The 23616-nt window shown below is 41.2% G+C and overlaps 1 protein-coding gene across 1 annotated transcript in view; it reads left to right on the forward strand.

Moving 5' to 3' along the window:
• Window positions 1–8752, forward strand: part of GALM (galactose mutarotase) — a 76398-nt gene extending 67646 nt beyond the window's left edge. Inside the window, exons 5-7 of the mRNA XM_004466014.4 lie at window positions 5415–5556; window positions 6808–6982; window positions 7586–8752. Coding sequence (XP_004466071.1) covers window positions 5415–5556; window positions 6808–6982; window positions 7586–7663 — 395 coding nt within the window. The 3' untranslated portion in view covers window positions 7664–8752. The remainder of the gene's footprint in view (window positions 1–5414; window positions 5557–6807; window positions 6983–7585) is intronic.
• Window positions 8753–23616: the final 14864 nt, after the last annotated feature.

The raw sequence follows: 23616 nt of genomic DNA on the forward strand, positions 1-23616 counted from the left end.
ATAGCTGAATATAATCCTATAGTTAAGCTATGATGTGTTGAATGTTTTGGGGACAGTAAGTTCAAAGTGGATGGCAACAAAGAAAAAGGGATTAGTTCTGTCTGTGGAGGTTTGAAACCTTCAAAGAGGAAGTGGCATTAGAAAGTATGATCATTTGGGCTACATGATCAATTGGGCTTTGCCAGGGGTTGGTGGGGGAAGGGGGCATGGAAAGGAAATTCCAATGTGAGAAGGGGCCCAAAGACATGGTGAATCTGGGGAACTAATTCCTAGATGTGGATCTGCCTTATTATTAAATGCATGAAGGAATACAGCAGAGCATGTGACTGGAGAAGATGTATAAAACCTTCTCTATTTTCCTCTTTTCATTTAGCAAAAATCTCATTTTAGAATTACCCCAAATTTCTCATTTTAAATCAGGGCTTCTTTGCCATTCTTGCTTCGCTAACCTCTCACCTCTGCTTCGTGTATGTTATGCTGCATGGGAAAATGGCCTTTTTATTTATTTATGCCATCTTCCAAAGATTCCCAAACATCACTTATCAAATATTTCCATGTAATATGTAAGGCAGCAAATAATAGCTTTTACAGAAGTAAACATTGACTGGTGGATTGATCAATATCAGGTAAACAGATCTGAAATATGCCTTGGCTCCTTCCACCAGGAAAATTCCACAGCTTTCTTTGTTCCATTCAAGTCTCCTAATGAGTTATACTTTTTTTTTTTTAAGATTTTATTTATTTATCTCTCCCCACACCCTGTTTGCACTTGCTGTGTCTATTTGTGATGTGCTCATCTTCCTTTTCAGGAGGCACCGGAAATCGAACCTGGAACCTCCCATGTGGGAGGGAGACACCCAATCGCTTGAGCCACCTCTGCTCCCTGCTTGTTGTGTCTCTTCATATGTCATCTTGTTGCATCAGCTTGCTGTGCCAGCCCTTCACATCAGCTCACTGTCTTGCTCGTCTTCTTCAGGAGGCCCTGGGAACTAAACCGGGGACCTCCTGTGTGGTAGGCAGGAGCTCAATCACTTGAGCCATATCTGCTTCCTCATAGTTAAACTTTAAGGGAAATAATTGTAAGCAATCTTGATTGACCTGGGGGCATTTATGTTGTAACTGTGATAATGGTTAGATTTTAATCAGGTGTGGCTTTAGGAAATCACTAAATATTGTGAACACCATATCAGGTTAGGAAGAAAGCTTAATGTAAATTACACTCAGAAATGGGTTGATAAGGTTCCTGAGCCCCTGCAAATAGCTGCTTCTTTCTCGCAGTGCAATTATTTCCACCAGGAGAGCTCCACTATTGCCTTTCTTTAAGTCAGCATGGGAGGTGGCTGGTCACACAGGCGCCTCAGGAAAAAAGTGCCCAGGTTTGGCCTTTGGCCTTAAGGAGCCAAAACGTTCCACAACCATTTTTCCTAGAACTTGATCTGGTTTGGAGGACTGACTCACAGAGCTCAGAGAAGGTGGATGGTAGTAAAGTAAGCCCTTTACGTTGTGTTTCTAGCACCATCTGCAGGGAAACAAAAGTGCCTTTATTAGGAAACTTTCAGTTGAAAGTGTCAGAAATTCAACTCAGACCATCTTCACTGATAGTAGGTAGCAGAGGGGAGGAAGGAGCAGCTCAGCATAGATTCTAATAAACAGAGGGTTAAGTTTATTGTGGTGAAGTGATTCCTTTATAGATGTAATCCCTAAAACAAAAATTTAGACCTTCTAATTATCAGAAGTGCACAAACACAGATCATGTAATAAAAAGATTTTTTTTAAAAGACCAACAACTGTAAGTTATAAACACAGAAAGCATACCATAAAATATGATGGTAGAACTTAGAACATGGATGTGTCATATTAAAAGCATAAAACACCCCTATTAAACAAAGTCTCTCAGATTAGCATCACAAAGCTGATTTCAGCACAGAAGGCATTCAGTTTCTCAGAGGAAGATACTGTAATGGTAAAAGAAGCAATTTATGATGAAGATTCACAAAAATGACTGTACCTAAGACCATAAAAAACACCCCAGGCAACTCCATAAAATATAAATAATATGGCCAATGTTGAGCTAGAAAAAAATTTTTTAGCTCTCTTAGGTAGTTCTTGGATTAAAAAGAAAAACGCCAAAAAAGAAATACCTAGAAAATAACTATAATGGAAACACTTCCCTGGTGATATAGCTGAACTATTGCTAAAAAGAGAATTTTAGGTGTAAATACATTTTGAATTTAAAAAATACATAAAACAAAACTACAAAATCATCTTTCACTAATCTTTATACAACATCTCTGTTTCTCATAGTGCACAAAAGCTTCTGTATTAAATTGACTCATAACTGCTTTTTTTTTTTTAAAGATTTATTTATTTCTCTCCCCTTTCCCCCATTGTCTGCTCTCTGTGTCCATTCACTGTGTGTTCTTCTGTGTCCGCCTGCATACTCATCAGGCTGCACTGGTGATCTGTGTCTCTTTTTGTTGCATCATCTTGCTGCGTCAGCTCCCTGTGTGTGCTTCGCCACAAGTGGGCAGGCTGTGGTTTCGCGCGGGGCAGCTATCCTTGCACAGGGGCCACTCCTTGTGCGGGTGGGGGTACGCTTAGGCGGGGTCATCCCTTCATGGGCTGGCACTCCTTGCATTGCAGCAGCACTGTGCGTGGGCCAGCTCACAACACGAGCCAGAAGGCACTGGGTAGCGAACACTTGGACCTCCTATATGGTAGATGGATGCTCTATCTATTGAGCTACATCCACTTCCCCATAACTGTATTTTGTATTTGGAGAGAGTATGACCACTGAACCTGAAATCTTTAAAGATGTTAATAATATTGAACCAGTCAAATAACACAAGACCTTTGAAAAAGAATAACAAAATAAATGCAAAAAATCAAAAGAAGTTAACAAAAATAAAAGCAGAAACCAATAATTTTTAAAAGAGAGAAAATAAAATAAATTTAGATATATATTATAAAATAATCCAAAAGCTGCTTCTTGGGGGTGGGGTAGGGGAAGGAAATAAAAACAATAAAATAGATAAAACATTAGCTAATATCTTCAATATACGAAATAAGAAATGGGCATGGTGAAATAACTACAGATGACATGAAAAGAATCATAAATGATTTCTCTGTTCAATTCTTTCCAAAAATTTGAGTTATAGGGATGAAGTGGATAATTTTCTAGAAAATGTAATTTTGTAAATGTGATCCCTGAAACTTTAGACAAACTGCCATAGAAAAGTAGAGGAAAATATGAGTGCTTATGAAATTGTCTACTGAAATACCTAGAAATAAATAAATTTAGCAACAACCTCCAAAATACATTGTCTAATGAAAAGACCAGGATTTCAGAGGTATTAAAATATGAAAATAAAGAGTGCCTTAAATTGATGAAACACAGTATAACAGCACCATAGGTTTTTGTTTAATGATATGAAGTTATGTGTGTCTGTTTCCTCACCCATTACATGACAGTTTGGACCAAAGGAACTCTGAGAACTTTCCAGACCCAATACCCTTGAGATTTTTTTTAAAAGATTTATATATTTATTTTACTTCATTTTATTTAATCCCCTTTTCTGTTTGCGCTCACTGTTTGCCATCAGCTCTCCACAGTGCCATAGGCCATCAGACCAGCTTGCCTTCACCAGGAAGCCCCAGGAATGGAAGCCAGGGCCTCCCATATGGTAGACGGGAGCCCAATCACCTGATCCACGTCCACCTCCAACCCTCGAGATCTGTATCACCATGAAGGGATGGTCCTGCCCGGGCAGTGGGGGTGTGGTGATGGCCAAGACAAGCCCTATCCAGGTTCCTTCTCTGCTTTGCCCTTTAAGATAGGAGGGTCCCCACACTGTAGACTCCTCCCACAGAACTCACCACCCACCCACATCCCTGGGAAGAGGCTCCAGGATGGCCTACCTTGATACGAGAAAATATAATACTCTGGGAAGAGGCTCCAGGATCGCCCACCTTGATACAAGAAAATATAATATTCAGGGAATGAGGAATCTGGCTTCGATGCAAGAAGGAGGTGGTGATTGCCTAACCAGGACTCCTCAGGAATCACTCCTGGAGGCAGAGAACTGTCATTCAAAGGATGGACTCTAAAATGGGCATATAGTAGAGTGGCCACATGTCCCAGTTTGCCCTGGATGGTCTCAGTTGAGCCATTAGTCCCATGTTATTTATTTTTTTTATTTTTTTAAAGGTATAGATCACAAAAACATTACATTAAAAAATATGAGAGGTTCCCTTATCCCCCCTCTTGTTATTTTTAATAGCTCCTGCTACGGTTTAGATAGTGTCTACAGGCTGATCAGGAAGGTGATTGGGGCAAGGATTTTCAACAACCCTTTGACTAATAATGGCCCCCAATGGTGTGAGAATCATTGATTAGCCACTGTGAGAGCTTGGTTATGAGCCCTGGGACATTTCAGCACAAAAGCCAGGAATGTCGTCAAGGTGACTGATGCCATGGTCAGAAGTTGGCCCTCACTCTTTAACCAACTTAGCCCTTAATAAAAATGATGCTTCCTTGATTTTTGTATATTTTCACACTTAATGATTCTTAAATCATGTTATAAGAATTCATGTTACGTTGAATTCATGTTATAGCTACTGCTCTTGTAATTAATAGCATCCTACAGTTAAGTAATTTGTTCTTCTTCATAGGATCTGAGCCCCCATCTCCTTTACAAATTGAAATGAAGGCTGAGAAGGTTGGACCAGTGGGTCTTTAGATGCTGTATTAGTCAGCCAGAGGAGTGCTGATGCAAAGTACTAGAAATCTTTTGGCTTTTATAAAGGGTATTTATTTGGGGTAGAAGCTTACAGTTACCAGACCATAAAGTGTAAGTTACTTCCCTCACCAAAGTCTGTTGCCATGTGTTGGAGCAAGATGGCTGCTGGTCTCTGTGAGGATCCAGCCTTCCTCTTCCCTTTAAGGCTCCGTGGTCCCAGCTTCTTCCAATATCAGCTGTAGGCTAGGATAAGTCTCATCTCTCCCGGGGCTCATTCCTTTCCAGGCTCAGCTGCTCTGTTCGCTCCACTAGGCCAGCTGTAAACTATCAGGCAAACAGCTCATCTCTCTTCGTGGGGCCTCTGCCGCGTCTCCAGGAGCTTTCTCTTTCCTTACATATCTGCTGCTCTGTATTCTCCTCTGTGTAATTATTTCCCGGGGCTCCAGTGTCAAAACTCAAACTCTCTCCTCTGACATGGGCAAGTCAAAGCCTTAATCATAATTTAATCAAGTAAAAGTGAAACCTCTGAATCTAATATAATCTAATATGCCTAGAGGAACAAACCAGTTTACAAACATAATCCAATATCTATTTTGAAATTCATAAACAATATCAAACTGCTACAGATGCTGTATATAAAGATTTGATTTTTTTTTTCCTGCTGCTTCCCACCAGGAGAAGTTGCTTCAGTGCAAGGAACCGCATTTGACCTGAGGAAGCCAGTGGAGCTCGGAAAACACCTGCAGGAATTCAACATCAATGGTTTTGACCACAATTTCTGTCTGAAGGAAACTAAAGAAAAGCATTTTTGTGCAAGGTAAGGTACATTTCATTTACTTCATCTGTGAGGAAGAAGAGACAGAATCTCCTGTTTGAGGGGGCCATATACTCCCACGTTCAAAACCCCTGTTCCACAGGCTAGCCTTGTGGGATTTATCTTCCCCCTACCACATTACCATTTTTCCTGGGCCTCCTGGCTTATCTTCTCCAGGAGGCACCAGGAACAAAACCTGGGACCTCTGATGTGGAGGGAGGGAGGGAGGGAAGGAGGAAAAAAAACAGTGGATCTAGCAGCAACCCACAGCAGGACTGTTCTAGGGAGAGCTTTGACTGAAAAGCAGACTGCTCCAGCCCCAGGAAAAACATTTTGATTTAGAAGAGCCTATTTCTCTTTCCTAAGGCATGGCTGGAATCCTCTGTCTTTGATGTCTCTCTCCCCACCTTTTTTTTTAGATTTATTTATTTCATCCCACCCCCCTCATCATTTTACAATTGCTCTGTGTCTGATTTATTGTGTGCTGATCTCCTTTTTTAGGAGGCACTGGGAACTGAACCCAGGACCTCCCATGTGGGAGGGAGGCACCTAATTGCTTGCACCACTTCTGCACCCTGCTTTGTTGTATCTCTCATTGTGTTTTCCTCCCCGTGTCTCTTGTTGTGTCATCTTGTTGCATCAGCTCGCTGCGCCTGTTTGTCACATCAGCTTGCTGTCTTGCTTATCTTCTCCAGGAGGCACCAGAAACAAAACCTGGAACCTCCAATGTGGAGGAAGGGAGGAAGGGAGGGAGGGAAGGAGGAAAAAAAACAGTGACTCTAACAGCAACCCACGGCAGGACTGTTCTAGGGAGAGCTTTGATTGAAAAGCAGACTGCTCCAGCCCCAGGGAGAACAATTTGATTTAGAAGAGCCTATTTCTCTTTCCTAAGGCATAGCTGGTTGTTTGTCAGGCCAAGTAGAGAGCTCCAACTCTTTAGAATCCCAGTCCCCCTCTCCTCCCAGAACCCTAAACCACCCCTCTCCAAACTGGCTGCCTAATACCACCAAAATCTGACTGAGGTGAGTCCATTTTGCCCTTCCCAAAGAAGCCAAGACCAGAGTAAGAAATGGGTATTGAGCATACTCAACTCACCTGCTCATACCTCACCTGTGTGGCAGCAAGAATTCTCCCATCTGGATCTTCCTGCCTTTGTCTCCATCCATCTTGTCCCTGCTGTGGTTCTGCTTCCCAGCTCCTACCCCTTCTGGCTTTTCTGCCCGGGACTCACATGTGCTTTGCCTTTATTCCCAGAGTCCATCATGCTGGAAGCGGGAGGGTGCTGGAAGTGTACACCACCCAGCCTGGGGTCCAGTTTTACACAGGCAACTTCCTGGATGGCACACTGAAGGGAAAGAATGGAGCGGTCTATCCTAAGCACTCTGGTTTCTGCCTTGAGACCCAGCACTGGCCCAATGCTGTCAATCAGGTAAAGCTGCAGGCCCACTGGTCAGAGCAGTGTACCCAAAGTCATACTGTATGCCAAAGGTCATGGCACTCAAGCAAGGTCTGTATGACTCAAGGATCCACGTGGGTTCTCTTTTCCAAGTCATAAAAACACCCTCACCCAAGATACTAACATGGCATTGACATGTCACAAAAACCAAAAGCTCAAATTTTGTACCTTCAAGGCCTTTGTTCTATTTAATGTTTTTCTCCATCAGTACCTAGTTATTTTTTGAATCCACACCTTTAAGGAGATTTTCTACCTCCTCATCCTATTTGCTCCCTCACAACCTTTTCTAGTTGTTGACTAGAGTAATGTTCCTCAAAGTGCCAGTCCATTAGAAGCTTGCACCAGAATGTAAATCAACACACGGCTTCCTTCATCCAGGATGTCTTGCTGTAAGAGACAGCCTCAGTGATGTAGGTGATTTTCATTCTGGCTGTAACTCTCTATCTCATTGCAAACCAATAACCAATAGTTACCATACTAGATACTAGTCCACACCCTGAATTTCCAAATGGCTAATTGTGTGACCAGTAGGGCCCAGGTTGGCAGAGTGTAACTTGTCTGGTCTCCCTTTCACAGCCCCACTTCCCTCCTGTGCTGCTGAAGCCTGGCGAGGAGTATAACCACACCACCTGGTTCAAGTTCTCTGTGGCTTAAGGAGGTGTGAAGACAGGACCTGTTCTAGGCCCAGGCTGGCAGCTTCCTTGGCAGCCTTTTCCTCTACAGAGATGACGTGAAGATTTAAAGGTTTTGAAAGTGATCCTGTGAATTAAAATCCTACAAATGGTAGCTGTCACTGATAATTAGGCTCAGTATTGATTCCCTAGGAGCTTTTCCAGTAATTGCTCCAGCCATGCCTAATGGCCAGCTCTATTCCCTGTGCAGGTCAGAGGACAAGGGAGCCCAACCACCGATATCCTAATCTAAGCCCTGACTCTATCCCAGGAGTGGTGCCCAGGACCTCATGTTCAGAGGTAGCAGTGCCTGGCCAGCTGCCGTGTGTTCCTCTCTCCACCCCCCACCCCCACCCCCCTGATTTTCACCCTTCCTTTTATCCTGCTCAAGCCTTTCTTCCTTTTTTCTCCTCCTCTACCTCAAACCACCTTAACCTTGTGCAGCACTTTAGAGTTTTCAGGGATCATGTTCATTCACCACAGTGGCAAATGGACTCCATTGCCTCTGAATAAGGCAGTAGAGATTGAGAGATGAAGGAGCTGAGATGTTTTAAGTGATCCCCCTCCCCCAAAAGGCATACAGCTAGTAAAAATTTTAGCCAGGACTTGAGCTCAGACCATGTGAATTCAAGTCACCTCTTCTTTACCTGCTTTTCCACCTTGGTCTGCCAGAGCATTCCCAGGCCACTCAGGATCAAAGACTCATGCTCTAGTTGTCAGAGCTAGCTTTCTCACCTTCCTGAGAAGCCACAAAGTTTAACTGTCTCTTGGCCCTAAAAGAATCTAATATATACACTCTGCCTTTGGAGTGAACAGAGAAAGCTCGGCCAAGCACAGGGAGAAAGCAAGCCACTGGAGTCAGAGGCTGTTAGTGTCAGGAAAATTTTCTGCCTTTGGAGGCACAGTGAGGATTACACACTGCATGGGAAGCACACGTGGTGTTAAGTAGACAAGGCTGGGGCCTCCCTCCTTTCCTGGACAATCTAATCATCAGGGGTTTGGGTTGGTGATTTTTGAAGAACTGTTGTATACACTAGCAATTAATTCAAATAAAACCAAAGTCTGTACCTTCCGAAGACTCTGGTTCTTTCACCCAATTTTAAATCCATTTGTCGTGGACCTTTGGGAAATGGACAGGTATATGGTGTGTTCTGGATTCAACTGTGCTCTCCAGTACAGGCCCTGGCATTTTCCTAGAGGACAGCTACCTAACTGGAAGTCCCCTCAACTTCCCATAGCTTCCCATATTTTCTCTTTCTTAGCAGCCAATAATAATCCAAAGATACTTAGTCTTTCATATATTTCAGCTTGGATTTTCAGAGTACACAGTCCTCTGCCAGGTCTCTTAAGGAATTCAAAAGACAGTGTATGAGAGGTAGTACCTTCATGCAGGGATCTCAGAGCCTCTCTGGGGAAGACAAGACTGAGACGTGTTCAACTGTTAAGAGGATGCAGAATTGACCCCATGACAGAGCTGGAGCCCCAAGCACTAACTTTGGCCCTGCCATTTACTATTATATATATAGAAATCTTGGCGAACAATGGGAACCTGAGTTCACTTGGCCTCAGTTTTGTCCCCTTTAAGACAAAGAGGTCGGACTTTATCTGGAAAACAAGTATATGGCTACAAGGCTAAAACTAAAGCTGGGCCTCAGGTCACATTCTTTTTCCTCAGGGCCTCCCTGTGTTTGGGGTGAAGGGCCTGAAAGGGAGGACAACACCCTACCCGGCCAGAGAGGAGTCCGGTTGCCTGGAGCTGTGCTCTTGCTTCTCTTCCCTGCCAGGCTTGAGCAGGCAGTGGAGGCCTAACCGTGTAACTGTTTAGAGCCTGAGAGTTTGTTCTAGTACACATCCTTCTGGAACCCACGAAACCAGGGGTTCTTAACCTTTTTTGTTCCACAGACCCAGTCCACACTAAACTGCATATTATTTAATAAATAGATCACACTCACACCAATGCCCCAAGAATATTTTTTTGAATTTCGGTTCAAGCTCATGGACCCCTTGTTAACAAGCCCCGCTCTAGAGAAGCAGATGTGGCTCAAGTGATAAGGCCTCCACCTATACCATATGAGGATCCAGGTTCGATCCCTCGGACCTCCTGGTGAAAAAGAAGAGAAAACGTGCCTGCGCGGTGAATCAGTGCCCACGCGGTGAGCCGAGCGCCCACATGAGTACTCACGTGATGAGCCAGTGCCTGTGCAAGTGAGTTACACAGCAAGATGATGACACAACAAAAGAGAGATGAAGGGGAGAATCAAAGTGAAGCATGGCAGACACCAGGAACTGAGGTGGTGCAATTGACAGGGAACCTCTCTCCACATCAGAGATGCCCAGGATTGAATCCCTCTGAATCAAAGAGAAGACAAAAAAGAGAAATAGATACAGAAGATCATATAATGAATGGACAAAGCAGAAAACAGCAGGGCGGGGGAATGGGTGGGGGAAAAATTTTTTTTTAATCTTTAAAAAAACAAACAAACCCTGCTCTAGACAACTGAATTGTTACCACTTCGCTAGGATTCTTCATTAATGGCTCATTCCCACTTCATTTCAATGATTGCCAGAGCACCTTTGAAAGGATGATTTCATTGGGCCCTTACAACCTTCAGTTATGTAGGTAGGGAGGTCCTCATCAAAAAAGAAGAGACCACCAGCAGGATAAAGTAGCACTGCCAGAGAGTGGGAGAAGTAAAACACAAGCCCCACATCCAGTGTATGTTCCAGTGTACCACACTCAAAAGTCCCCATTTTCCTTTCAGAGAGGAAAGAAACCTAACATTAATAATGTGGCATTGATAAAGGGAGAATTTTTACCCAATCACCACTGATAGCAAAGAAAATAAATAGCTTTTTGGAAAGAACATCTGGTAGAACCAATATTGGCCTGCTTGTAAAATCCATGATGGGGGAACAGGTGTAGCGCCATTGGTTGAGCACCTGCTTGCCATGAACAAGGTCCTGGGTTCAATCCCTGGTACCTCCTAAAAATGAATAAATTAAAAATCCATGATCTAACAACTTCATGTCTAGCAATCTGTTTTATAGAAACAATGGCCTGAATATAAAAAAAGTCAATCAAACAAGTGTTCACTGCAACCTATTTTATAAAGATGAAAAATTGTAAACTACCTAATGTCATCGTTTCTCAGCCAGTAAAACAAATACCATACAGTGGCTAGGCTTTTACAGGAATGTAGGCTCAGTTTCAGAGGCCAGGCGCTTGCTTCCTCCTGGTGTTGGTACCATCTGGCTGGCCAGTTATCTTTGGGATTCCTTGGCTTTTGTCACATGGCAGTGCACACAGCAGCATCTTCTTCTTTCTCTTCCCGGTTCCAGTAACTTCCAGCTTCTGGCTGCTCCCCATGGCTTCTATTCCTGTGGCATTCTCTATAAGGCCTTCAAGAGTAGGATTAAGACCCATCCTGATTCAGATGGCTTCCACCTTAACCGAAGTAACCTCATCAAAAGGTCCTATTTATGACGAGTTCACACCCACAGGAATGGATATTAAGATTAAGAACGTGCTTTTCTGGGGTACAAAACTCCAAGCCACCAAAGCTTTACTCCATTAAATGGAGTACTTTGTGGCTGTTAAAATAGACGAGGTCAAATAATATGTACAAGAATTTGTAAAAACACGTATATTTGTAAAACCTGGAAATGCACATCAAATTATTAACAAGGGTGACTTTTAGAAAATACAATTTGGAACAGATAGGAAGATTTTCACTTTTCACCGTATTAGCATTGTGTGAATTATCAAAGACAAGCATCTTTCTTTTGTAATTTTGAACTCACAGAAAAATTTTAAGAAGTGTGAAAACTCCCTGATGCCCTTCACTCAGAGATCCCATTCAAATTTCCCCACCTATCTCCCTTGATTGCCTTCCTAGCAAAAGCATCACGAATTGTATTGTGTCTCCAGTCTCCTGCAGTCTAGCAGAACTCCTCAAGCCTCCCTTCACCTTTATGGCCTTATATTTTCAAGGACTGGAGGAAAGCTATTTTGAAGCATGTCTCCCCATTGGGGTTTGTCTGATTTCCTCATGGTTAGATTCATGTCCTATATTTTTAGTAGGAATATCACAGAAATGATGCTGTGCTCTTGGCACTACAGCCATCATGCAGTACACATGATCAATTTGTCCCATCACTTTGTTCACTGGAGTAAGATGTTGACTGCTAGATGTCTCCATTTTAAAGTTACCAATGTGTACATTGACCAAGGGGGCTGAGTGGTGAAATATGAAGCTAATGGCAACCAATCTACTTGTTTAGATACTATGATTGAATTAACTGCTCGATGCAGGATTACAATAGTCTAGGTACCAGAAATCATCAGGAAACCCTAAAGAAGACAATATGTTGTTTTACACAAGGAAATCTAACAAACTACAAATTAGTTCTCATTTTAATGGCCTCTAGGTTTGCAAATACATTTATCGGGTAGCGGACTTGGCCCAATGGATGGGGCGTCCGCCTACCACATGAGAGGTCCATAGTTCAAACCCCAGGCCTCCTTGACCCGTGAGGAACTGGCCCGTTGCGCAGTGCTGATGTGCACAAGGAGTGCCCTGCTACGCAGGGGTGTCCCCCGCATAGGGGAGCCCCACATGCAAGGAGTGTGCCCTGTAAGGAGAGCCACCCAGCACGAAAGAAAGTGCAGCCTGCCCAGGCGCCACACACACACAGAGCTGACGCAGCAAGACAACGCAACAAAAAGAAACGCAGATTCCTGGTGCCGCAGATAAGGATAGAAGCAGTCACAGAGGAGCGCAGAGAGAGCAGACAATGGGGGGGGGCGGGAATTAAAAAAAAGAAAATACATTTATCGCCCAAGTACTTTGCTTTCTTCTGTACTAAAAAAGAAATCACTTTTATAATAAGCCAAGTCTACAGTAACCCACAAGGCTATTCCCATTTGGGGTAGTTGACAGAAATTATCTGTATTTTAATTAACTGTGTTTATGAATGACGTTAAGGAAGGCTGTTTCCAAACCATAAATCTGATAAAACTAAAAATGGATTAGAGAAATTAGTCTTTTGTGGTAGTAACCAATTTATCGTTTTTTTTCATAAAACATACACAAAAGAGCTTTGCTTTAAGACCTTCAACATAGTTATGAAACATGTAGTGTGTGACAGCATGTGAACATAATTGTGGTACTTTGATTTTATGACGAAATCACTGAAGGCCTCAGCAAGGAAAAAAAAAAGTTTGGCCAGTTCCCATTATCAGTCCTAAATGGTAACTATTTTGAACAATTAGATCACTGGCTTGTTTGCAGTGGGCTATTTGGACAGTTTTGACATGAGTGCATTCCTTTTCCAACCCAGGCATTTATCTTCTCCCATTAAGTCCCAACTTCTCCAGTTCTGTTATCCACATCACAAAGTCTCAGATGCTTTAGACAGCATTTCCAACTATAGCCAAGGGAGGTCATCAAATTCTCCTCCCATAAATGCCACCAAAATGCTGAAAAACTTGACAGTAATTGAGTGTGGTCCACTGGAAACTGACCAAAGGCATACAATAAGCAAGCTGAGAAGTGTTTATGCCTGAAAACTGCTGGACTTTGGGTGAGAACAGTGGTGGTTCTTGCCTGGTGATGCTCCTGTTTCCCCTAATGCCCAGCTCTCATTGTGGAGCTTTGATGCCAGCACAGGACAGAACATAGGATGAGCAGACTGTCATGATTGAAGGGGTTCACCATGCCCATGCCCAAAAGCGATGTCAGTAGAAGTGATGATCTTGGTGTCGTACAAGCTGGGCAGGGCCAAGGGACCTACTAGCCTGAGGTTATATGTATAGTTTGCTGACTGGCACGTGCAGCAGGGACCAGAAAGGATCCACGTCTTCACACACTCCTGGCCAACTTGGAGGCTGCATGTGTGTGCAGAGGAGATAAGAATGGGCTCAGCAAACAGTAAAAACCAGGGCAAACTTGAGAAAGGCTGAACATTGGATGTACTCCCCTACCTACAAACAGATCCACCAGCATAGGGCAGAAGTGCTACTGCTGGTCGACATGCTTGAGCACATCCTCTCTCCAGACATTGGCTGTCCACTAACCTATGCAGAGACTTAGGGTAATCCATTAGGGAAATCAGGGTTAAAAATTTTTCAAAGAATGTAAATATATTCAAAATTGGACAGAGATAGCAGTTACTAAAAAGAGTCAAATGAAAATTCTGGGATTGAAAAGTACATTAACAAATGAAGTTCAGCAAATTCAAGATGGCAGAAGAATACGTAAACTTGAAAAGAGATCAATATAAATTACTCAACCTGAAAAACAGAAGAGAATGAAATGAACTGAACAGAGCCTCAGAGACCTATGAGATAAGATCAAACACATTAACATGTGTAATGGGAGTCCAGGGAAAGGAAAGAGAGAAAAGGCAGAAACATATCTGAAACAATAATGGCAAAAAAAAAAAAAATTTGCAAATTTGATGAAAACCATTTATCTGCACATCCAAAAAGGTCAACAAATTCCAAGAAGGATAAATAGATTTGAGAGATTTGCAACTAGATACATCATATTCGAACTAATGAATGCCAAAGACAAAGAGAAAATTTGACAGCAGCAAGAAAAATTGACTCACCAGGTACAGGGGGTCCATCCACACAGTTAACAGCTGACTTCTCATCTGGAACAATGGAGTCCAGAAAGGAGAGAAATGACAATAGTCAAAGGGCTTAAAAACCAGGAATTTTATATTACCCAAAACTGTACTTCAAAAATTAAATGAAATAAAAGTATTCCTAGGTAGACAAAGACTTAGAGCATTCATTGCTAGCAGACCTTCCTTGAAAGGAAATTACACCAAGACAAACCTATAAGAAAAAATGAACATCAAAAATGGTAAATATGTGGGTTAATAAAAATTTTCTCTGAAAATGTATTTTATCACTTCATCTCTTAAATTCTTTAAGACATAAAATGTAAATAGTAACAATTACACCACTGTAGTGTTGAGTTTATAAATCATAGCCTGATATGTGACAATAACACAAAAGAAGAAAATTTAAGGAAATATATTAGAGCAAACTTCTATTTTATCAGAATGTTAATCTTCAGTAGACTGAATTGAAATGCAGATTGTATTCCCCAGAGCAATCACTAAAATTATTTTTAAAATACAGTAAAAAATCAAGTTATTAAAATGTTACATTAACAAATATTTAATACAAAAGAAAGTAAAGGAGGAAGAGGACAAAAAAAAAAAAATGATATAGAAAACAAATAAAATGGCAAATGCAAATCCAACCATAACAGTAATTCCACAAAATGTGAATAGTCTAACTACCCCAATCAAAAGGTGGAGTTGTCAGACTAGATTAGAAAGTAAGAGCCAAGCAAGCAAGATGCTGTCTAGAGATTTACCTTAGATTCAAAGACATGAATAGGCTGCAATGAAAGGATGGAAAACACGTATCATACAAACAGTACATAAGAGAGCTGGAGTGGCTACATTACTATCAGACAAAATAGACTTTAAGACCAGAACTAATATTAGCGATAGAAGTTTCAAAGTGATAAGAGTCAAGCATCAGGAAGATACTCCAATTACAAATGTATATAAGCCTAATAAAGCCTCAGATGCTTTGAAGCAATAGTTGTGGCCACAGGCCATGCCTAGAGTTGGCCTTAATGTTGGACATAACCCAATAGTTCTGGTAAATACTGCTTTAACTTTCCCAAGTAAAATATAACGTTAGCTTTTTTGCAGATGAGTATTTCTTTGAGCACAGCGCCCCCTATTGGTACTGATATAAATTAAAATGCGGTTCCTGCCATTTTCACAGAAAGGTTCTGTTTCGGCTGGTTAGAGGACCAGAAAAACCTGGAAGGTCCGAGGATGCAGAGTAGAACCGTCCTTTGAATCACATGTAGTAACTATGGGGCTAAGCCAGGCCAATCTGTCCATAACTAGTGAACAAGGAACTGGCTAACACTAGCCTCTAAGAGCTGTGCTTTTTAATCCTGGCTGCATACTAGATTCACCATGGGAAATTTTTAGAATTTTAATGCCCAGGCTTCACATTCAGTGAAATTTGTGTTTCACTAAACTGGAACCCAGGCATTCGAATATTTTTAAAGATAGTGTGGGGTAGGGGGGGTGTCCTGATATGCAACTAGCAATGAAAACCACTGTCCTCAAGTAAAAGCTTTCCCACTGTTGTCCCATACGTTTTCAGCATTATATATATTAAGCACATAAGCATGTTTAGCTAGAGTTTGTCCTCTAGAGTCACGAAGCTCTTCGTCAGAAAATGGGAAGCAATCTTCACAGGCCAAAAGTATGGCCCTGCCAACCCTACAGATAAGCCTGGCATCCAGTTCTCCAGAGAAGATAATTTCAAAAAAATAAACTTGACGACAAATGTCCTAACTAGGGGTTGTTCCTTTTTCTTTGTAAAGGGCCAGAGAGTAAATATTTTAGGCTTTGTGGGCCACAGAGTCATGGTCCTTATTCTGCCATTGTAGCAACAAAAGCAATCCTAGACAGTAGGAAAACAAATGAGAAGGGCTGTGTTTTAATAAAGCTCTATGAATACAGCACTTGAATTTCAAATAATTTTCGTGTTTCAAGAAACACTGCTTTTTTAAAACTGAAAAAATACAAAAACCACTCTCAGGTCATTAACTGTATGAGAACAGCAGTGACTAGATTTGGTCTGTGGGCCATAGTTTGCTGATCCCTGGTCTATAGACACAGCTTGCACCTGAACGAATACAAACATTAAAGAATAACACCCATCTTTTTCAGGCAAAGGAAGCAGTATGTTCTTGTTAAAGGCATCTACAAACTAGTGATGGTTCTCCTGCAATGACTTACGTCAATTGGCCTACCTACCTTTATCTCTGTTATATCTCCTCCTGCCCCCTTTTTTTAGGAGGTACCGGGGATTGAACCCAGGACCTCATATGTGTGAAGCAGGCACTTGACCGCTGACCTACACCCACTCTGCATCCCTCCACCCCCCTTTTTACCTTGCAGAGCTGAATAGTTGTAAATCACATTTTCCTTACAGATAGATTTTCTATCTGGCCTGAAATCTTGGCAGTGAAAAATTCATTTTCTAAAATTAAGATTTACTGAAGATATGTAAAAACAGATTGAGGTCTTTGTATAGGATCCCATTCATGCATCTTTAAGCCTTAGAGTAGCACAGTGACTCTATGTAGCTGGATAGTCATAGTAACTGGAATATAACTTGATCTTAGAAGGACCAGCCTGGCTTACTTGGGCTCAGCAGCTCTTGGTGGTGGGTGATTCTGCACCCTTTCTGCAGAGAACTTTCTATGCAGAACTTCACACCCTTTCTGAGCAGAACTCTCAAAGCAGCAAATCCCACAGTTAACCCAGATAAGGAAAGAGAAAAACCTTGCATTAGGGCTGCAGAGTAGAGCTGGACATTGAGAAGAACAGCCTATTTCAGTCAGGAGTCAGTCTTAACAGGAGCTAAATGGAGAAGGTGGGTTTTTAATGGAAATGGTGATTATAATGGTCTCACAGAAGAGAAGAAGTTCCAATTTTTTATGGTTGGTTTAGTAGATTAGGAGAATTCACTCATTTTTCATTCATTAAGTATTTAAGTGTTTAATGCATGCCGGGCAATAAGGAAACTGAAATAGGACTGATTCCTGCTGTCAGAATTTCTCTTGTCATAGGATATATGCGTACAAGTATACAGCAATTACAGTGTAAACATAGTCTCAAAATGTTAAATTCAGGGAGGCGGATTTGGCTCAGTGGATAGAGCATCTGCCTACCACATGGGAGGTCCAGGGTACAAACCCAGGGCCTCCTGACCTGTATGGCGAAGCTGGCCCACACACAGTGCTGATGCGCACAAGCAGTGCCATGCCACACAGGGGTGTCCCCTGCATGGGGGAGCTCCACGTGCAAGGAGTGCACTCCGTAAGGAGACCCGGGGCTCCACGTGGGAAAAAAAAGAAGTGCAGCCTGCCCAGGAGTAGCACTGCACACACACAGAGCTGACACAGCCAGATGACACAACAGGGAAGCAGACTTGGCCCAATGGATAGGGCGTCCGCCTACCAGACTTGGCCCAATGGATAGGGCGTCCGCCTACCACATGGGAGGTCCTCGGCTCAAACCCCGGGCCTCCTTGACCCGTGTGGAGCTGGCCCACGTGCAGTGCTGACGCGCGCAAGGAGTGTCCCGCCACACAGGGTTGTCCCCCGTGTAGGGGATCCCCATGCGCAAGGATTGCGCCCCAGAAGGAGAGCTGCCCAGCACGAAAGAAAGTGCAGCCTGCCCAAGAATGGCGCCGCACACACGGAGAGCTGACACAACAAGATGACGCAACGAAAAGAAACAAACATTCCCGGTGCCGCTGATAAGGATAGAAGCGGTCACAGAATACACAGCAAATGGACACAGAGAGCAGACAACTGTGTGGGGGGGGTGGATTAAATAAATCTATTTTTTTTTTAATGTAAGTTCAGGGTGCTGAGAGCAAGAGAAGTTAAGCCACACTTTGGAGCACATGGAAGTTCTCCAGAGTAGAGGGAAAACATTTTTTTAAAACCTAGCTTTTAATCTGAAAAGGCTTACCTTAGGAAGGTAAATGAACAAGATGAAAAGTCTGACAAATTGTGGCCAATATTGTAGGGAAAAGAACTTCAGAGAGATAGTGGTGACAGAACAAAAACAGCAAAGATTAAGAGTTCATTTTTAAAAACCAATAATTCATAGAAAAAAAATTACAAGCTTTTGGCAAGATGTGCCTTTCTCATGAGGACTATATATTGAAATAAGTTGAGCATAGAATTATTATATGACCCATCAATTTCACTCCTAGATATATATACCCAATTGAAAACAGGTGTTCAAGCAAAAACTTGAACACAAATATTCATAGCTGCTCTAATCACAGTAACAAAAAGGTGGAAAAAGCCCAAATGTCCAACAGCTGATGAATGGATAAACAAAATGTTGTATATCCATACAGTGAATATTATTCAGTCCCAAATAGGAATAAGTACTACATACTACAGTATGGCTGAACCTTGAAAACATTATGCTAAGTGAAAAGAAGCTAGATACAAAATGACACATGCTACAAGATTCCATTTACATGAAATATCCAGAATAGGTCAATCTAGAGGCAGAACTCGTATTTGTGGTTGCCAGGGGCTAAGGGAAACAGGGAATGGGCAGTGTCTACTTAATGGTACAGGGTTTCTGTTTAGGATGATTACAGTTTTGGAACTATATAATGGTGATGGTTGTACAACACTGTGAAGGTACTAAATGCCACAGAGTTGAACACTTCCAAATGGTTAACATAGTTTTATCTTTTACCACAATTAAATTTTTAAAAAGCTGAGACATCATTTTTAATTGGTTAAAAAAAAAAGTTTGATAGCCCACCGTGTAAGCAGTGGTGCAAAGAAATTGGCCTTCATACATTGCCACCAGGACAAACTAACAATACCTGGCAAAAATACAAATGTATATTATCCTTTAGCCCAGGAATTCAACTTCTAAAGATTATTCCACATATGCCAGCTCAGGTGGGCAATGATGCATTGTATAAGGTCATTCACTGCAAAACTGTTTATAATAGGAAGTAGAAACCTTACAATGTAAACTATAATCCATGCTGTGTGGCAATGTTCCAAAATGTGTTCATCAATTGCAATGAATGTACCACACTAATGAAAGAAGTTAATGTGGGCAAAGTGGGAGGTGTGGGGAGTGGGCATATGGGAATCCCCTGTATTTTTTTTAAGTAACATTTTATTATGTCTATGCATCTTTTAAAAATAAATTAAAAATAGATTAAAAAACAAAAAACCACATTCATATCTAGCGACAAGGAACTGGTTCAATTTACTTTTTTGCTCAAAGACCCTCAGAGGAAAGAGAGCTCTTTCCAAGTCCTACAAGGTCCTGCATGAACTGTATGTATCTTGTTTGTCCCTCCCCTCCTGTGCCATCTCTTACTACTCACCCCTTTGTTCACTTTACTTTGGCCTCCCTATTCCCCTACAACCCATTTTAGGGCCTTTGCATTTACTGCACCCTCAGCAGAAGTCAATGTGACCTGCCACACTTCCTTAATTGAAGTCCTGTCATGTATCACTATCAGAGACCTTCCTAGACCACACTTTATAAAAGAGCAATTACCCCATTATTCTCCATGACAATTACCCATGTGATATTTGTTCATCTTCAGAAGACAAAGAATGGAGTCTACTGATGGATCTGTAATTCCATCAATTTGAGGTTTAAGTGAATCTTGAGGGTTAAAGGAGCATGGTGGGGAAGCAGATAGGACTTAAGCAGTTTGGTGCCTACCTATCATGGGAGGGAGGGGATCTTGGGTTCGGTTCTTCATGCCACCTAAAAAATATGAGCAAGACAGAGAGCTGACATGACAGGCTGGGGTGGCAACACTGATGCAACAAGATGACACAATGAGATGAAGAGTTGACACAACCAGGAGACACAAGGAAACACAATGGGAGACAAAACAAGCAGGGAACAGAGGTGGCTCAAGCAATTGGGTGCCTCCCACCCACATGGGAAGTTTGGTTCCCAGTGCTTCCTAAAAAAAAAAAAAGACCAAAATAGACCAGCAGACACAGTGAGCACACAATGAACAGACACAGCAGACTGCAAGTGCAAATGAGGGGGGAGGGAGAAATAATAAAATCTTAAGAAAAAAAAGGGCGTATTTTCCCAAGATATATATTAAACATACAGGAACTGAAAGCTTTAAAACTGATAGCAAAGAGTTGCGAAAGTGAAGAACAAGTTTTCATCTCTGAATCTTAGCCACAACTGTTGCTTGGGGCCTTTGGGAAGGAGGGCTACATAACTGAGATGAATGCATGATTATGCAGGTGGTAAGATATGAAGCAGGTAAGGTGAAACAAGACATGCTAGATGGGGCTGATCTTGGATTGGCCAAGTTTGTAGAATGGTGAGAGTTTGAGACAAGTCAAAGGAATAGGGCAAAGCTAACTAGGTTTATGTTATGATATAAACATTAAGGCTGTTAAGTCCAGAACTGTCTTAAATGAACGGGGAAAAAACAGAACTAGTTTATAGTTTCAAGGCTTCCAAAGACTGATGGCCTTGACCATGGCTACAGCAGGTTGAGTCAAATAAAAATCCCTCAAAGCTTGACTTTTCTATAAAAGCATCAAAGGATATCACTTAATCCCCACAACAAATGAAGTACTGCTTTACCCCATTTCACAGAAGAGGAAATGGGCTGAGAGGGATTATCTTAAACAGATTCATTCAGCTGGTAGGGGAAAGTGAACCTAAAGCTGTGACTCCTATTGCTTTTAATGAATAAAGTGTCCTACTCCTCTTTAAAAATGAACATTATAGGGGAAAAAATCAGAAGATACAAGGACAAAACAGAACACCCATGGTCCTACCCACCGGCAACTATGCCAATGTTAAGATCCGGCTATTTTCTGCTCACTTAATAAGGCAAGCTATGCTGGGTAAAAGGGTAATCATGGAGCATATGGAATATAGTAAATAAGTCAGCAGGACCGCTTCTCAAATTTAGTGCCTCTGCCTTCATCGGCAGGTTCAAGGTCAATTCTATTTTTCATTTTGAATTGGTAACATAATCAAGGTATATACAATGAAAAGGTTCTCCATCTGACAGCTATCCAGTTCTCTCCCAGACAGTAAGCTTAACAGTTAAGTAGCCCGCTCAATTAACAATTGCTTTATAAGCAAATACAATTTTCTTTTCCCCTAACACAAAACGGAGTATATCTTATGCATGTCTATTACTTTTCTATCTAGTATCTTGATCTTTTATAAGTAAAAACGGTCCTTCATTTTTTTTGTCATGTTTAAGTTGCCTGGATGTTGTATAATTTATTCAGTGAACATTCTGAGCCCCCCCTTCAATGTGCCAGATACTGCACTAGCCTTGGGATACAGAAATGAACACAAAAGATAGTGAAGTCACTCAAAAGATGGAGCAATCCAAGCAACCATCAACAGATGAACAAAATATGGTACATATAATGGATTCAGACATAAAAAAGGAATTTAGGTCTGATATATGTAACAGACCACCTTGAAGTAATCACATAAGAGTAATAACATACGTCAGATTCAAAAGGACTAATATCCTATGCTCTTACTGATATAATTAAAATATGCAAATCCATAGTCAAGAACTAAAATACAGGTTACCAGTAGCTAAGAACAGGAGTTCACGTTTAATTGATAGTTTGGGGTGATGGTTAACACAATTAACATCACTGAATTTATTTCAACTGTGGTTCAATTGGGAAATTTTAGGTTACTAGAACAAAATTTTTAAAAAACACAATAGGACTCTAAAAAGTGACCCCCAACATGAACTATGGACCTTCATTAACAGTATTATTATTCAACTGTGTGTGGGGGGGGTATATGGGAAACTATTTTTGCATGGCTTTTTCACATGAGTGTAAAAGCACTCAAAATTAGGTTCTATGTATTTTTGGTTAGCTAATTAGTGCCAAATTTAACACAAAGTCTGGAGTAGCATTTTTCAGGTCATGGAATTTAACAGTTCCAACCACTTAGATAAAGTGTTTATCACTGAGACATATTAAAGGATACTAAGGTCACAGTAAAAAAAATGAGAGCAAATGATCTATATGCCTAGTTTCACCTTTTCCCTCAAGAGTTGAGGTTTCTATACTTGTTTCTTAAAACTACTTTTGCCCACCCCTCACCACCATACTTTTATCCTTTCAAACCAATTTTTCTAGACTACTAGTAATACCAAAACTATGGGATTAAGAATATTTGTTAGCTCAAACAAAACTCCCATCTCCATATAGTGCTTCAAAAACCGAGTATCAAATTTTGTTCAATCTCTCCAAATTTATTATTGTGTAAACTTATCTTTATATATAATACAGAACAATTTTTAAAGCTGACCAAGTGCAACAGATAAATAAGCCTGCCGATTATACATATAGCTTTATACCAACCATATATGTAAGTTCAGCCAGTTAAGTCAAAATTCCCAAAAATAAAGCATCCAAATAACTTCCAACACACTAGTGATCACTCAGACTACCAAGTAAATTTGAGGGAGACCAGCATTCCCAAATAGCAATGCTATCCAATGATTTTGTGGAAAAGCAAAAAATTGATACCAGTTGAATCATCTGAAGTCTTTCTTTTTGCACCAAGTTTAGAGAACACCTGGCAAAAAGCTTGACCAGGAAACTCTCAAGTTACTGTTAACTGTCCTTTTGTTATTACGGTCTGAATAAAGAACCTACTGGCTATGAAATAAAGAGTTCTACCAAAAAAAAAAACTTAGCTACCTAAGTGTTGCTAAATATAGGTGAAATTCACAAAACTGCTGGAGTCTCACATTAACATTTCTGATTAACATCTTTACTTTGACCAGCCTGGCAAAATGAGAAATTATGTTGATCAGAAACTGAAAAACCTATCTTGGAAATTAACAGATCTCCTGTTCAAAGTAAGGTAATCCACTTGAAGGAATTATAGTAATTAGGTTCGAAAATTTTGCAAAGCTGGTTTACACGAAGATGTTTTGTCCCAAATGCAGGCAAATCCTTCAACATGCACTCTTTTAGTACAAAATTGGTTGACTAATGTTTAAAGAAAATCACATTAAGAACTCCCCAAAATGGAGAATTACTATACAATAGACTTTAGGAGTCAGATTGTTTCTCTAGCATCAGGTTCAACTACTTCTTATCTACTTTAAAAAACTCTTTGCTTAAATTCCCGTTAGGCAACTCTGTGGTCCCTTCAAGGTTAACAGAAGGACATCATCAATGTGACATCTATTAATTCCAACCTCAAACAGCTCTTAATTTAGGACTTGTCTATGAGGCATTCGTGCTCTTATGGGGGACTCAAGATCAGATCATCTTA

The sequence above is a fragment of the Dasypus novemcinctus genome, chromosome 17, assembly GCF_030445035.2.
Source record: "Dasypus novemcinctus isolate mDasNov1 chromosome 17, mDasNov1.1.hap2, whole genome shotgun sequence".
Classification (NCBI taxonomy): Eukaryota; Metazoa; Chordata; class Mammalia; order Cingulata; family Dasypodidae; genus Dasypus; species Dasypus novemcinctus.